This window comes from Ovis aries, chromosome 7 (assembly GCF_016772045.2).
Source record: "Ovis aries strain OAR_USU_Benz2616 breed Rambouillet chromosome 7, ARS-UI_Ramb_v3.0, whole genome shotgun sequence".
In the NCBI taxonomy this organism is placed as follows: domain Eukaryota; kingdom Metazoa; phylum Chordata; class Mammalia; order Artiodactyla; family Bovidae; genus Ovis; species Ovis aries.
In genome coordinates, this window is record NC_056060.1 from 90,739,623 (window position 1) to 90,755,414 (window position 15,792).

At 46.4% G+C, this 15,792-nt stretch overlaps 1 protein-coding gene across 3 annotated transcripts in view; it reads right to left on the reverse strand.

Annotated features, from left to right (window-relative positions):
• The window catches only part of STON2 (stonin 2), a 176,427-nt gene that overhangs the window by 12,188 nt on the left and 148,447 nt on the right, over positions 1-15,792 (reverse strand). For all 3 annotated transcript variants that reach the window (XM_042252819.2, XM_042252818.2, XM_060418462.1), the window contains one exon: positions 3,909-5,747. In XM_042252819.2, coding sequence (XP_042108753.1) covers positions 3,909-5,747 — 1,839 coding nt within the window. The remainder of the gene's footprint in view (positions 1-3,908; positions 5,748-15,792) is intronic.

Here is a 15,792-nt window from a genome sequence, read left to right on the forward strand (position 1 = left end):
GGGAAAGATTGAAGGCAGGAGAAGGGGATGACAGGATGAGATGGTTGGATGGCATCACTGACTCAATGGACATAAGTGTGAGTAAACTCCAGGAGTTGGCAATGGACAGGGAGGCCTGGTGTGCTGCAGTCCATGGGGTCGCAAAGAGCTGGACACGACTGAGCAACTGAATTGAACTGAACTAATTAGTACACAGTAATGTACTAATTAGCTCAGATTATGTCATTTTATTCAATGACGTTGAGAAAATTTATCATTAAAATTCAGACTGCTATTTCTCATGGAAGGGGAGCCCTACTGGAATTGTTTTCTCTTTACCTGGTCTAATGAGAACTGGAATTCCGCAAAGAAAGCTACCTGTGCAGGACAGAATGTTTCGTTCCCCGGCAGACAGCCCAGGAAAGCACAAAACTTGTTCCGGGTGCCTTCTAGGAATCAGAAATGGCCTTAGGATTAGGGTGGGAGGGAGAACCCAGACGGGCCCCACCAACAAGAGCCAAATAGGAATCCAGTGCGGGGCTTGTTAGCCTTTCGCAGGCTTGTTGGGATGGCCCTGCTGTGGCTGCAGGCTTGGGGTGCTGGCAAGGCCCGGGATGCCAGCCTGGCTGTAGTTGACTCTCAGTCTGATCATCCTGCCTCCGGGAGCTAGGGTTGCAGGGCCACCGCAAGTGGGATACACGGGCAGAAGTTCAGTCCTCTTCCACTGCAGAGACGTGAGGATTCTGACAGATAATAGCCTTACAAAGGCCCTTCTCAAAACTATCTCTAGACTGAGACAGAAGAGCTCAGAAAGGCGACAGTTACTAATAGATCATCACCAGCTCTCTTGGTTCACGGGTGGAGCCCCGGATGGGGAAGGCAGGGGATTCAGAACACAACACCAGCGATGGTAAGACCCTGCAGTCTGCCTAGAATTCCGATCCTGTATATTTCCAGTTGCCAGAAATGGGGTGCTATCAATTTCCTGAACTGATACAGAAATATAGTTAGCCAGAAATAGAATAAGAAGTTCTTGGGGGGGGTGGGGGGAGCGGGGGGTGGGATTTTACTTCTAAAAACACACAACCATCACAGCAAATCAGTAATTGAGGGAGGGGGCGGGGATAGGTTTAAGTGAGAAACATCCCCAGATATTCTTGCCATGTCCTGTATTTTAACAATCGTTCACAAGAAAGGTGCCAGTAACCTGGAAATAACCTATGCGATATACAGGCTGCATTGACCTGGCCTTGAGCCTGCTGAATACTTCCTGCCCTGGGAAGCCTTAAGGAAACTAGTTGCTGTTGCTTGAGGACGATGTATTCCCTATCCTGTATCTACTCCCTTTTTAATCTGGTAACAATCTTTTTCTTGTTTGTTTGTTTGTTTGTTTTTCCTTCTCTCTCTCTGAGAAATACTCCTCCCCAGCACTGCATCTCAGGAGAAGGAAATGGCAACCCACTCCAGTATTCAGTATGTGGATAGAGGAGCCTGGCAGGCTGCTGTCCATGGGGTCGCACAGAGTCAGACATGACTGAAGTTGCAGCAGCAGCAGCCCACTGCGTGTCATCTTGGTGGTCATGTCAGTCATGACCTTTGAGCCTTGGGAAGTGACAGGAAATGGCTTGCGGTGGTTTGTCCCAACGGCTACAGCCTGAGGACACCTCCCACGGCTCCTGCCTTCCAGAATTATCCTTTCTGAAGCCTGCTTGATTCTCCAGTTCTCTGAGACCACCTGTATTTTCCCGACAGTCTCTCTCTTTTTGCTGAAAGAAGCCAGTCAGTCTCTGCTGCTTATAAAGCCCCTCACGTGGTACCTTTCAATATTTGAGAGAAGGAACTTTGAAGCAAAGGAGGTATGTGAGGAAACTGCAAATCCCTGTGCTCATAATGGAAGTTACTTCAAGTTTGTGTGTGTTTTGTATGACCTATCAAGAGGCAGCAGGGTTATCGAGAATAAAAAAAGACCCTGGATGTGATGGGTCAGGTCACTCCTGGTCCTTAATTTTCTTGTCTGTGGAAGGAAGAGGTTTGCCTAAGTCATCCCCCAGGTCCCTTCCAGCTTGAAAATCCAGTTATTCCATAAGAAAGTGACCTGAATCCATGCTTACTAAATTGCAGAGCTGAAAATCCCAGTAAACACAAACCAGAGGCCCTGTTTTTTTGTGATGTCACCCCTCCAGCAGGTTAAACAGCAATTTCCCCCTTGTGACCTCGGTTCTGTTCTCAGGGGGCATCTGTGCCACAGGAGAGGTGAGATGTGAGGGCCTCTTCTCTGGGCCATCAATTCAGATGGGCCAAGACAGAATTCCCGGTGCTGTCAGCCAGGTGATACCATGCTGGCCTCAGAGAAGTGAATGAGCAGGCGCCTAGAGGAAGGCTTTAAAAATCCTGCCTGTTTAGCAACAGGGTGGCCAGTCCAGCCTCAAACACAGAAGCCCAATTGTCCCTTCAGTCTGCGCCGCTACACCCAGCATCGGACACAGAAAGCCCTGGTGTGTGTCCCCAGCCTGGCCCGCCAGGGGAAGCTGACTGGATCGTATTGCCTCTTGGCTCCATGTCATATGGCAGCTAGGGTAAAACACAGCCACTCCACACTCCAGACAGGAAATGAAGACTCTAATTATGTTGTTAGGATTTAACAGGGAGAACAGAATAAAGAATATCTGCATAAGGGAAAGTTTAACCAACAGTGTTTCCAAACATTTGTTGTTGTTGTTGTTGGCCAAAATACCCACTTTTGTTTATAACAGATGAGAGGTGGTTTAAAGGACCATGGGCTTTTTTATTGCCTACCATTGGGATCGCCCAGACTTACTCTAAGAAATAAAACTATTAGAGCTGGTTTGCTCACTCCCTAGTTTTGTCATTCCACCAAATCTCACCAGACCCAAGAGGAAAGCCATTGCCTTTGGGCTCACCCAGGCAGACAAGCACCCCTGCTCACTGTGCGCAGGCCAGCAAGGGCTGGTAAGCTGTCTCCTTTGATCAAACACTCCTTCCCTTACTTCTTGTCAGTGTTCCAGTCCTTCTGGACCTTCATGTCCTGGCTGTCTGCAGTCTGATCAGAGGCCCCTTCTCTCTCTCCCTCTCTCTCTCAAAGTCGCTTGTGGATGATTCTTTCGATCCCATGCACTATCTGCCAGGCTTCTCCATCCGTGGAGTTCCCAGGCAAGAATACTCGAGTGAGTAGCCATTTCCTTCTCCAGGGGATCTTCCCAACCCAGGGATTGAACCCGGGTCTCCTGCATTGCAGGCAGACTTCTTTACCACCTGAGCCACCAGGGAAGCCCCCGGAGGCCCCTTCCCCATGCCTAAATCCCAGCTCTTAACTTGGGACATTTTGATTGACGGGCCTTGCACAGGATTGCTGGAATCATAAATCCAACTCCCTGCCTACACTGTACGCGACTGGCCATCACCTGGCCCTTTTACCTGCACTCGGGCAGGGAAACCTGGCATGCAGCAGCCCGTGGGATGGCAAAGAGCTGAATATGACCCAGCAACTGAATAACAACGGCAACAGGATGCAGATGTCTCTTCAAAACCCAGAAGCCTTCTAGGGTCTGGAAAAAAAAAAATAGCTTCCAACACCAGCTAAAACTTTGAGTCAGAAGACAAATTCATAAGCTGTCTTAGAAATGTGCTTGGCAACCCCGCTGAGAAGAATAACGCATCGTTTCACAAAATAAGTGTGAAGAAGGTAGGGGAATTAAAAGATGGAATGACCCGGGTCATGCAGGTTTGTGACTTAACCTCACTGAAATAACTTGTGCTTCCTGGCCATCCATTCCCCTGACCCTCCCCATCACCGTTCCCCTCACATAGCACAAAACCAGCATGTCGCAGGGGAAGAGAAAGCCGGCACGTGGATCCCAGCTCTTTCACCCCGGTGTGGCGGCTCTCAAACAAGAGGGAGCTCTGCCTACCTGAGTTTTTGTCAGGCAGTCGGTTTATCCTCCACACGATGGCATTGAAGGCATGCTCGTACTTGGCAGTCCCCAGGGTGACTCTCATGACCGGCTCAGAGCCGGAGACGCTGGCTGAGCCAAAACTTGCCCCCCGGTTCACTTTGGCTTTCAGAGACTTCTCTCCCAGGACACTTTCCCTGCGGAAGTTTTTCACCCACTCGCTGGGCACGGGGTAGCGGACCATCACGTTCTCGCAGGGGACCTGGGTGAGGGGGTCCCAGTTGGAGGAGAAGCCCGCCGACATCCTCAGCCAGCTCTGCACCTCCACCTCCGCCCCGTGGATGCTCGCCGCCGTCCTGAGCGTGAAGGGCAAGGTCTTCTCGGCGAACACTGTCCGGAACCGCATGAGCTCGAAGCGGCAGGCATCTAGAGGGTTGAAGAGGATGACGCGCGAGCCGCGGAACACGTCCTCATCCACGCAGCCGTGAAAGCGGCACTCGTGGAGCCGGATCCACTTAGCGGTGGTGGTGGGCACGATGTCCTGGCGGGACACCACCTCGTTCCCTTTGACCAGGACGTCGTTGAGGCCCAGCCGGCACTCGGCCAGGCCCGAGAGGAAGCTCAGCACGTGGATCCGCGTCAGGACACTGTGCTGGAGGATCTGGTTGTTTCCCTTGCTCACGAGGCCGGAGAATTCATCTTGGACATCCACCGTCATTTCCTCTTCCAGGTAGTTCAGGCCGACCGTGCTCAGCTCCGTTGACAACACCGGCAGCTCCATGAGGCGGTCCTGAACCGCACGGATGAAGCTCAGGAAGTCCTCGTAGTTGGTGGTGCCCAGCTTGATGACCTGCTCCCTCTCGGCCAAGTGGGCCACGGCGGGTTTAGGCTGGTACTTCTTCTTCTCCTTGTAGGTGACGCGGTCTATCCGCAAGCTGTGGATCCTACCATTCTCGTCGTAGTTTTGGAGCCGGGGTTCGGAAATCTCATGGCACATCTCCAGCTTGAACTCACGGAACGGCCTCTCCAGGCCCTGCTCGTAATAGAGCTGCAGGTACCCACCGTCCGTCAGTTTGACGTAGATGGGTCCCCAGTGCCTGGACGACATGATGTTCTTCTTCTCAGGGATCCTAAGCATCATGGGCCAGCCGTCCCTGGGTGGGGACTGCTCAGAGCCTGCCGGGTGGGCATCCAGTTCAGCCCAGGCGGCTGGGTCATCATCAGGGAGTGTCCCACCCCCAAAGTGGTCGGAATCCTCGATTTGGAGCCGCTTGAGTTTTTCCACAGCATCCGAGTGTGACTGGTTTCGGCTCGAGTCATCAAAACTGATGGCGTCCTGGTAGACGACGATGAGGGAATCTCTCTGGCTCTTGCCTGGGGTACCGGACACAGAACTGTTCTGGGCTCGCCTCTCCTGCTCCTCAAAGAAAGCCCGGAAAGGGTTGATGGGGGAGGGCTGTACATCCTGTAGCGTCTCATTCAGAAAAGGATTGGTGGCCCTCCAAGGTGGAGCCTCGGGCACGGCAGGCGGATGGCTTACGGAGGACACGTCTAGCTTCTGAACTTTGGAGAAGTTCATCAAAGTGCTCCTGGGCCGTTCCCGCTTCTTAAATGACCCTGTTGAGTTGCAAGGTCCGTCTGGGATCACAGAGGTGAGAGGCAGTGTTTCTGGCTTCAGAGGAGACGTGATGGGGGACAAAGGGCCACTGACTTCATTGTCATCAAAAGTGACCCAGCTGGGGAAACGCGCAGAGGTCACTGGCGTGGTGGGGTGCCCATTCATGGCCGGGCTGCCGGCCTGCCAGCTGATGGCCTCCATCTCTACCTCTTCATCCTCCTGAAGAGATGAGGAATTGTCTGAAAGGAAAAGGAGAACACGTGAGGGACTGCTGCTCAGGGCCTCTAGGAGTATGGGGACGAAGGTATTTTGCTAGAATTTTAGCTGGAATCCAGTAAATTCCTAAGCAGTCATTACCTGTCTCAAGTGTTTAGTCTGGCACAGCTCTTACAGTTTTGTAGTAAGCACACCAGACAAAGTAGAAGTCACTCAGTCACGTCCGACACTTTGTGACCCGTGGACTATATAGTCCGTGGAATTCTCCAGGTCAGAATATTGGAGTGGGTAGCTTTTCCCTTCTCCAGGGGATCTTCCCAACCCAGGGATCGAACCCAGGTCTCCCACATCGCAGGTGGATTTTTTACCGTCTGAGCCACCACAGAAGCCCACCAGAGGGCCATACATTAAATGCAGTAAGAATGCAAACGTCGATATAGAAGCGCTGAGAGAACCCAGGTCCATCACAATATAACTCTTATACATTCTACTTTATTTTATAGATGTTTCTGGAATAGGTTTTTTTTTTCCTTTTTGACTCTAATGTATGTATTCTTAATTTTTAAACATCAAAACCACCTCTTAAATAAAATGATATAAAGCTGATCACATTGAACAAAACAAGCCATATGCTCTAAGTGATGATATGACTGTGAATAATGTAATTGGAGGGATTTTTAACCAAATGTGATCAATAAATACTAAAGACAAAATGCTAACATCCTTAATATGAAATAAGTTTCATATGCAAGTGAATAAGAAAACTATAAAAACTTGAAATACAGGCAGAAGACATATAGACAACCCAGGAAAGAGAAAGCAAAAATATCTAATAGCCACATGGGAAATGTTCAGTTTCACTGCTACTGCTGCTGCTAAGTCGCTTCAGTCGTGTCTGACTCTGTGCGACCCCATAGACGGCAGCCCACCAGGCTCTGCTGTCCCTGGGATTCTCCAGGCAAGAACACTGGAGTGGGCTGCCATTTCCTTCACTAGTAATAAGAAAAATGAAAATTAAATCCCCCCAAATAAAGTGAAGATTTTCCAAGTTTTAGTATTTGATGAGGGTAAGGGTGCTATAATATAAACAGTAAACAGATCCTCAGTGGGACCATAAGTTGCTATAAATTCTCTGAAAATGGTTTGGCAGTTTATATTAAGGGTCTTACAATGACTTAGTAATCTTACCCTAAGGAAATGAATCCAAATTGTGAACCAAGTTTGGGGTGAATGTTAGGAAACTGAGGCACACAGTGGAATAACACGCAGCCATTAAAATGTTTACAAGTCTGTAGAAACATAAGAAAATGCTCCTGATATTAATCTCTTCTTTTTTTCTCTAAAATAGTTTTCCATCTTGGAGTTTATTTTATAAAGGACAACAAAGATTATTATAAATAAAACTCCACTCTTGCAGAGCCTTCAAGGAAGGAGCTGCAAAGTTGAGTTTCAAGGCAGGAAAAATCCAAACCTTTTCAGTAAAGACCCTGTGCGGCTGCTGTGGTTGTGGGAAGGGAGAGGGACGTGGGACCTTCACAAAGCCAGGAGTGGATTCTGATGAAGGAATGTCCCAGGAAACAAATCAGTGTCTGGCATAGAGCCATTACTCAGTAAAGGGTTGTTGACTGAATGAGTGGGAAAAGAAACTCTGCTTTGGAGCAGTTGTGTTCTCTCTGTCTCTGTAGAAATGTGTATTGGTATCTCCATTCCACCAACAGTTTCCACCTCCAGACATTTGGACGCAAAGAGAAATGAATATTCAAACGGTTGAGTTTTCTTACCATCCTGCTAAATCTTCATGAATATCATCCCCAGCCAAACCAAATCAGCAGTGTGACATATAATTAGACACGTAATTACATGTGGATGGGATGGCTACCTGTCATCCATCTTTCAAAGTATATTTATTCAAACAAATAGTGATTACCTCTACTGAAAGCATCAGTTTGAAAATGTAAGCTGAATACATGCTCACACACACATACATACCCACGCTCACCCCAGAAATAAAATAAGCAAAAAGTATTTTCTATGTGTACAGCATCACAAAAGAATTTCAAGGCATTTTAAAATTAAAGAGGAGACTCTCCTTCAAATTAATCACTAGTGTACTTTTGTAGATGTATAAGTGATTTATTTTCTGGAAAATGAAGGGAAAAGAATCAGAAAACAATCAAGGTTTGTAGGACACGTTTTACTACTAGCACTACTGTTGTTATTATTATTATTACTGTTGTGGTGGTTATAATGAAGGCTAAAGGGAACAATGTAGCCCTAAGTAAAATATAATCACTTCCTTGAAACAGTAACTGAACCTCCCTAGGGAAGGGGATGTATCACAAAATGTATCACTTTCTAATGAAGCAGCTCTATGGAGCTTTTGTGGACAGTATTTCCACTCAGTCAGTCTGGTGCTGACTCACCCCTTGTACCAAGGATATCCTTTCTGCCTTGGAGCTCAGGACAACTCCCAGGCTTCGCATGTACCCTAAGTCCTTTTCTCTTGCAGGGTGGATTCTGCCAAAGCTGTTTATTCTTGCTGCCAAAGGATTCTCTTCTGTTGGGAATTCTGTCCCCAAAATAGCACTTACCATCCTCTCCCAAACTGGAAAAAAAAAAAAAAAAAAAAAAGGGAAAAAAGGCCTTTGTCTTTCCTGAAGATAGTTTTAACTTTCTTACAGTAAGTCTTAGAATTTTAAGCCAAGTTACTTGAAATCACACCAAGTCCTAGACAGTTTTGAAGCATTAGACTCATAATACAATTTAAATGAAGTTATCTTTAAATTTGGGGCTTCCCTGGTGGCTCAGACGGGAAAGAGTTTGCCAACAATGAGGGAGACCCAGGTTTGATCCCTGAGTTGGGAAGATCCCCTGGAGAAGGAAATAGCAACCACTCCAGTATTCTTGCCTGGACAGAGGAGCCTGGTGAGCTACAGTCCATGGGGTCACAAAGAGTCAGACACAACTGCGTGACTAACACACACACACACATCTTCAAATTTGGAGGCAAACTTTTTAAATTAGATCAATTTCTAGAGATTCTATATTCATTAAATAGCATCAAAAGACTGTTACAAAGCTACCTCTTCTTTGGCATCTTCATCTTCCATGATTACAAACTGTTTTAAAAATCCATCTTTGGGGTTGGTAGTAGTGTAATAGGTCAAATTTCTGAAAATGAGAATTTGGTTTTCTATAAAATTATTTATAAGGAAAAAATAATAAAAGCACTTTTCTAGATGAAAAACAAAATTGGTTCATAGTTCACAGAGGGTCACGGTGGTTCATATTTTCATATGAAAATAAAGCATTTCTTGAGGTGAACCTAAGGACTGCCAAATACTATTTTTAAAATTCTCCCCTATTAATACCAAGTTTTCTTCCCAGGTCGGGAAGATCCCGTGGAGAAGGGAACAGCTACCCACTCCAGTATTCTGGCCTGGAGAATCCCGTGGACAGAGAAGCCTGGCGGGTTACAGTCCATGGGGTCACAAAGAGTCGGACATGAATGAGTTAACTAACACTTTCACTTTCTAAATATCCACTAATAGGAGACTGGTTATATCCATTGTTTATCCTTAAACTGGAATCCCATGCATCAGTCATGATGATGCTGTTGATGATGTTAACTCACATGGAAGCTGATCATGATATCTATATTGTTGAGTAAATAACAAGAGCCCACAGTGTGGAGTCAGACTGCCTGGGTTTCAATTCCATATCTGCAGCTTATTAGCTATATGGCTTCGGGCAAGTTGTTTTAACTTCTGTGTCTCCGCTTTCCCATCAATGAAACTAGAAAAATATTAAATGCTACCTAACAGGGTTGCTAGGAAAAATTAATCCAGATGTTAGAACTGTGTCTGGCAAACATTAAATTCATTAGATGTTGGCTGCTATACCTACTGTTGCTGCTGCTGCTAGAATGATTTATACTCATGATATAAAGTGTATAAACATATTAAAAAGCTTTTTGATGTGAAAACAAATAAGTGGGGTAAGAAGTGATTTTTGAAATTCTAAATCTGTAGTCTTTTCTTCTTTCAAAAATGCAGTGTTGCTTACAAAATAAAGAAATACTAAAAGGTCAAAATGTATCTTTATGCCTCCCGTTAACTAACCTTAGAGAAAGAAAACCAAGAACTTTGCTGTAGTCTGTGTTGATAAAGCAGCAGTTAGATCTTTCCTAAGACACTTGTGACTGGTGTGGCTGGTATTGGAAACAATCAGGGGAAGGGAAAGTCTGGCAAATTTCTCCACTAAGAAGCAAAATGAATTATCTTCAGAAAAACATCGTCATCCACAATTCTGTTTTACTGACTTATTAAAATATAACCAAAAATCCAGCTTCACTTTACTTACTCTCTCTTCCACTCGCTACCTCCAAATTACTTTTAGTATTATGAGTTGGTGGTGGTGGTTTAGTCACTAAGTCATGTCTGACTCTTGCGACCCCATGGACTGTAGCCCGCCAGGCTCCTCTGTCCATGGGGATTCTGCAGGCAAGAATACTGGAGTGGGTTGCCATTGCCTTCTCCACGGGTGTTATGAGTTGGGCTGCTGCTAAATAAAAGCTATGGATGAGGGTTAGGTTTTCATTCTACACCACAGGGAGAATTTCCAGTACCTTTCCAGTAGTCATGTATGGATGTGAGAGTTGGACTATAAAGAAAGCTGAGTGCTGAAGAATTGATGCTTTTGAATTGTGATGTTGGAGAAGACTCTTGAGAGTCCCTTGGACTGCAAGGAGATCCAACCAGTCCACCCTAAAGGAAAACAGTCCTCCATATTAAGGACTGATGCTGAAGCTGAAACTCCAATACTTTGGCCACCTGATGTGAAGAACTGACTTATTGGAAAAGACCCTGATGCTGGGAAAAACTGAAGGCAGGAGGAGAAGGGGACAACAGGGTGAGATGGTTGGGTGACATCACCGACTCAATGGACATGAGTTTGAGTAAACTCCAGGAGTTGGTGATGGACAGGGAGGCCTGGTGTGCTGCAATCCATGGGGTCGCAAAGAGTCAGACACGACTGAGTAACTGAACTGAAGTGAACTGAAGAGCGTCCTTAGTGCCTTTACCGATGTAAACTAAAAAGAAATGGTGGGCCCTTTTGATGTTAGACCACAATCGATTTTAAGTTCCCCAAATTGATTACAATGGCAATCAAAACCACCAAACTGCAGAAAAAGTAAGCTCTGTGGGGGGAAAATGTAAGATTCTATGATATTTTTGAAAAGAGCAGATGAGACTTGCTCCCCCATTTGTTAACCTAATTTATTAACTGCAATGACAAGTGCAAAACACTTACTGAGAGCTGTCCCTTGGAATTTATGAGCAGTGGCGAAAACAAACAGATTATTGCAGGAACAGTTACTGTTGCACAAGAGCATATACTGCGTGACCAGCCTTGGATGAACAGTGGGCACCTAAATATTTGTGTGTGTTCCGTCGCCAAGTCGTGTCTGACTCTTTGCAACCCCATGGACTGTGGCATGCCAGGCCTCACTGTCCCTCACTATCTCCCAGAGTTTGCCCAAGTTCGTGTCCATTAAATTGGTAATGCCATCCAACCATCTCACCCTCTATCACCCTCTTCTTCTGCCTTCAATCTTTCCCAGGATCAGAGTCTTTTCCAATGAGTCAGCTGTTTGTACAGGTGCCCAAAGTATTGGAGCTTCAGCTTCAGCATCAGTCCTTCCAATAGTATTCGGGGTTAATTTCCTTTAGGATTGACTGGTTTGATTTCCCTCCTGTCCAAGGGACTCTCAAGAGTCTTCTTCAGCACCAGAGTTCAAAAGCATCAATTCTGGCAAGAAGAGGAACACAGAATTTTCTGACTTGAAGGGATTTTAGAAATAAGAAAACCTGACTCCTTCATTTTGCTGAGAAAAGCTGACACTCAGTGAGTTTAAGTCAACTGCCTAAAATAAACTGAAAGTCAAGTCCTAATTTTAATATTCATTAACTCGGGTATTATCTTAACGCTTGTTCATTAAGTTAAAATCTGGTTAATTTACCTTTGAGATTGGCAAGAGTTATCTTGACACACAACTTTTTATGAACACTATTCAATGGGAGAAAAGAAGTTAAACAATGACTGACATTTCCAGAGGGAAGCCTTTCGGCATGAAGTCATCCCCTGATATGTGAAGGTGTATAGGTGAGAGAAAGGAGTTATTCATTTAAACCTTATCAGGGGAGCTTCTTAACTTGGATAAAATAAGCTTAGTCACCGCAACACACTGATAAAAAGGGGAGTCAGAAGGTCTGAGTCTGTTTATCTGTCATTAGCATTTATTGTCCTGGAGAGGGGATGTTTGGATGCTGGTCAGAGATATATCACAGTGAAGAAGTGAGTTCATCAAACTACCACTTACCACCACTTGACAGAATCTCTATCATTTCACACTAGTTTCTGGTTTTTATTCAGTGAACTGAACTGAAGAGGGGCTAGGAAGCAGCACTGAGCACCTCCCAATGAATGGTCAGCTCCCTGTGCCAACTCCCTCCCTGCTTATCAAGATGGGCTAACACAGTTCATCACTTTTTTTTCCTCATAAAAGCAAGCATCAGACTTTAAGTTCGATAAATGGCCCAGGAACATCCCCAGTATTTTTGGTGTGCCTACCTAGGCTGTCCTAAATTTTTAAAAGCTGGTTCTAAACATTTGGGCTTCCCAGGTGGCTCAGGGCTAAAGAACCTGCCTGCCAATGAAGGAGCCACAGGAGATGAGGGTTCACTCCCTGGGACGAGAAGATCCCCAGAGGAGGCAATGGCAGCCCACTCCAGTAATCTTGCCGGGATAATCTCATAGACAGAGAAGCCTGGAGCGCTACAGTCCACAGGACTGCGAAGCGTTGTACACGACTGACCACACACGCATTCGTGTCCAAACATTCCCTGGTTCTACCATTACCCACTTCCCCATGCATCTTCAATGCTCAGCACTTTGGATCCCTGCTTTTGGCTTCTTCCTCTAACAACTAAACTTCCAACTCAACTGGCTCACTGGTTCTCTGACTTAATGTGCCTCTTTGATATCGGCTTCTCATGTTGTCTGAGATGAAGGCTCTAGTCTCCAACACCCACCTGGGCAGAGATCCCACTGTAACACTTTGCTGTTGTCTGAAGGGGCCAACTTCAGTTCCCCAGCAGAGGTCACAGGCAGGGGAGCAGGGCTAGATTCCAGTATCGACGGTAAACTGAAAAACTGGCAATCCAATTTATAAACTAGTCTTTTAACATTTTAAATATCAGGGCATCTCAGAGACTTAACTAGTGATGCTACCTGAGGACCTAACCTAATCCGTGTTTTACTTATTTTTTCATTGCCATAGCGAAAAAGCCTCCTGCCTTAAACTGTTTTCAGAGCCCACCAAAGAGGAGTGAACTGAGAGGAGTTTCCAGGGTCTGAGCCCTTTTGGACAGTCTGTGAAGCTCTCTGCTTACTGACCCATCACACTCTTCTATGACGTGATAAGATAGTGGAAAGGGCTCTTTTCATTCAGGAGCTAAAAAGAAAAGGAGCAACATCCAGATGTTACTGTCAAGGAGACAATATAGGAGGGCAAGGGAAGCAAAGGTGTCCATCCTGACTCTGATTTGAGCACAGTTCTTCTGCCCTGCAAGTGCCAGGCCTGGGGACCTGGGAAAGGACTGCCTAGAGGGGCACTGGGCAAGTTCCCACACGCCCTCAGTGTGGTCAAGGCGGGTCGCCCAGCAGGACTGCCTGCCCCGTTGCTATGGTGGGAGTCTCACCTGTGCGTGTCCCCACAGCCTCACCCACGATTCACCTGGTCACCACGTGAGGACACATCCCAGTCACGACCCAGGACGCTCGTAAGCCCCAAGGGACCACTGAACCCACAAGGCGGGCACCAGTGCAGTCAGGGTCCCAGACTTCAGTGAAAATCTATGGTGGATCAGCGCATCCTAAAGCAGTGTTAAAGGGACTGAACCCTGCTGTTACATTTGGTCAGAGATCTCAGGGTCTAACAGCCTCATCCCTCTTATACCAACAGGTAAAAATCACGTGTCAGGTTTTGTAGGTTGCTCCCCAAATCCCAGAACTTCTTCTGATGAAGGTAATGACACACCTCACCACATTTACCATGTCTTCCTGCAACGGTGAGAAACAGAGAAGGTCCAGATCTGTGAAGGATTAGGGAGCACCCAAAGAAAGCTGAGTGCCGAAGAACTGATGCTTTTGAACTGTGGTGTTGGAGAAGACTCTTGAGAGCCTCTTGGACTACAAGGAGATCCAACTAGTCCATCCTAAAGGAGATCAGTCCTGGGTGTTCATTGGAAAGACGGATGTTGAAGCTGAAACTCCAATACTCTGGCCACCTGATGCGAAGAGCTGACTCATTGGCAAAGACCCTGATGCTGGGAAAGATTGAAGGTGGGAGGAGAAGGGGACAAGAGAGGATGAGATGGTTGGATGGCATCAAGATGGTTGGATGGCATCACAGACTTGATGCACATGAGTTTGGGTAAAATCCAGGAGTTGGTGATGGACAGGGAGGCCTGGAGTGCTGCAGTCCATGGGATCACAAAGAGTCAGACGTGACTGAGCAACTGAACTGAACTGAGGGAGCACCCAAAGATAAGGGCTTGATTTATCCTGTCGGTCATGTTAGTAACAGAAAACAGAGGATGTCAAAGTGGCCAGATGGAATTAACAAAGAGGCTTCAGTGTCACAAATGGCTCTGACACTCCCCTGTCCACTCCCTTCAGTACACGAATCTACTTTTAACTGCTACTGATATCTTGCCACAGTAATTTTGGCAAATCACCAAAATCACTGTGAACGGTGACTGCAGCCATGAAATTATTAACATAAAACACTTTCTCCCTGGAAGAAAAGCTCTGACCAACCCAGACAGCATGTTAAAAAAGAGCAGAGACATCACTTTGCCAACAAAGGTCCATAGTCAAGGCTATGGTTTTGCCAGTAGTCATGTATGGATGTGAGAGTTGGACTATAAAGAAAGCTGAGCACCAAAGAGTTGATGCTTTTGAACTGTGCTGTTCGAGAAGACTCTTGAGAGTCCCTTGGACTGCAAGGAGATCCAACCAGTCAATTCTAAAGGAGATCAACCTTGAATATTCACTGGAAGGAATGATGTTGAAACTGAAGCTCCAATATTTTGGCCACCTGATGTGAAAAGCTGACGCATTGGAAAAGACCCTGATACTGGGAAAGATTGAGGACAGGAGGAGAAAAGAGGCAGCAAAGGATGAGATGGTGGGGTAGTATCACTGACTCAATGGACATGAATTTGAGCCAACTCCGGGAGACAGTGAAGGACAGAGGAGCCTGGCATGCTGCAGTCCATGGGGTCGCAAAGAGTCGGATACGACTGAGCAATTGAACAACAACAAATGTCCCACCACTCAGTCTGTGCCCCTACAGAGCTGGGACTCATTGTCTTCTTTAATATAATAATACTCCTAACTCTGACTTCCACGGCCTGGGACATGGAGCACCTCCACCATGAGCATGGATCCTTTTCTACTTATTCTGGGGGTGGGGCACGGGAGTCTCATCTGCTTGTAAGTGTCCAACCATGATGAGTTTATACACTGTGAGTACACATAGTCATGCCCTCTTTCCCTTCCCGGTCCTGAAAGAGTTCCAGAGCAGAGCTGTTCTACTGCAGACCAGGTTCAACATCTGATCATTCTGAACCTCAATGATTTTAATTTAGGAGCTTTCCTGGTAGCACAGTAAAGAAACTGCCTGCAATGCAGGAAACCCAGGTTCAATCCCTAGGTCAGGAAGATGTCCTGGAGAAGGAAATGGCAACCCACTCCAGAATTCTTGCCTGGAGAACCCCATGGACAGAGGAGCCTGGTGGGCTCCTGGAAGTGCTACTTCTCCATAGGTGACACTGTAACCTTGGTCAGGGGGTAGAGAAACAGAGCTGGGGCCTCTCAAGCATGATTCTGTATGCTCGTGTACACTGTATTTACTGGGAATGAGAGGAGCCGGCATTCTGACTGAGTCTGTATCAAGCCTATCTTCCATTTTATAACATTGCTAGGCTATAAGGCGGCTTC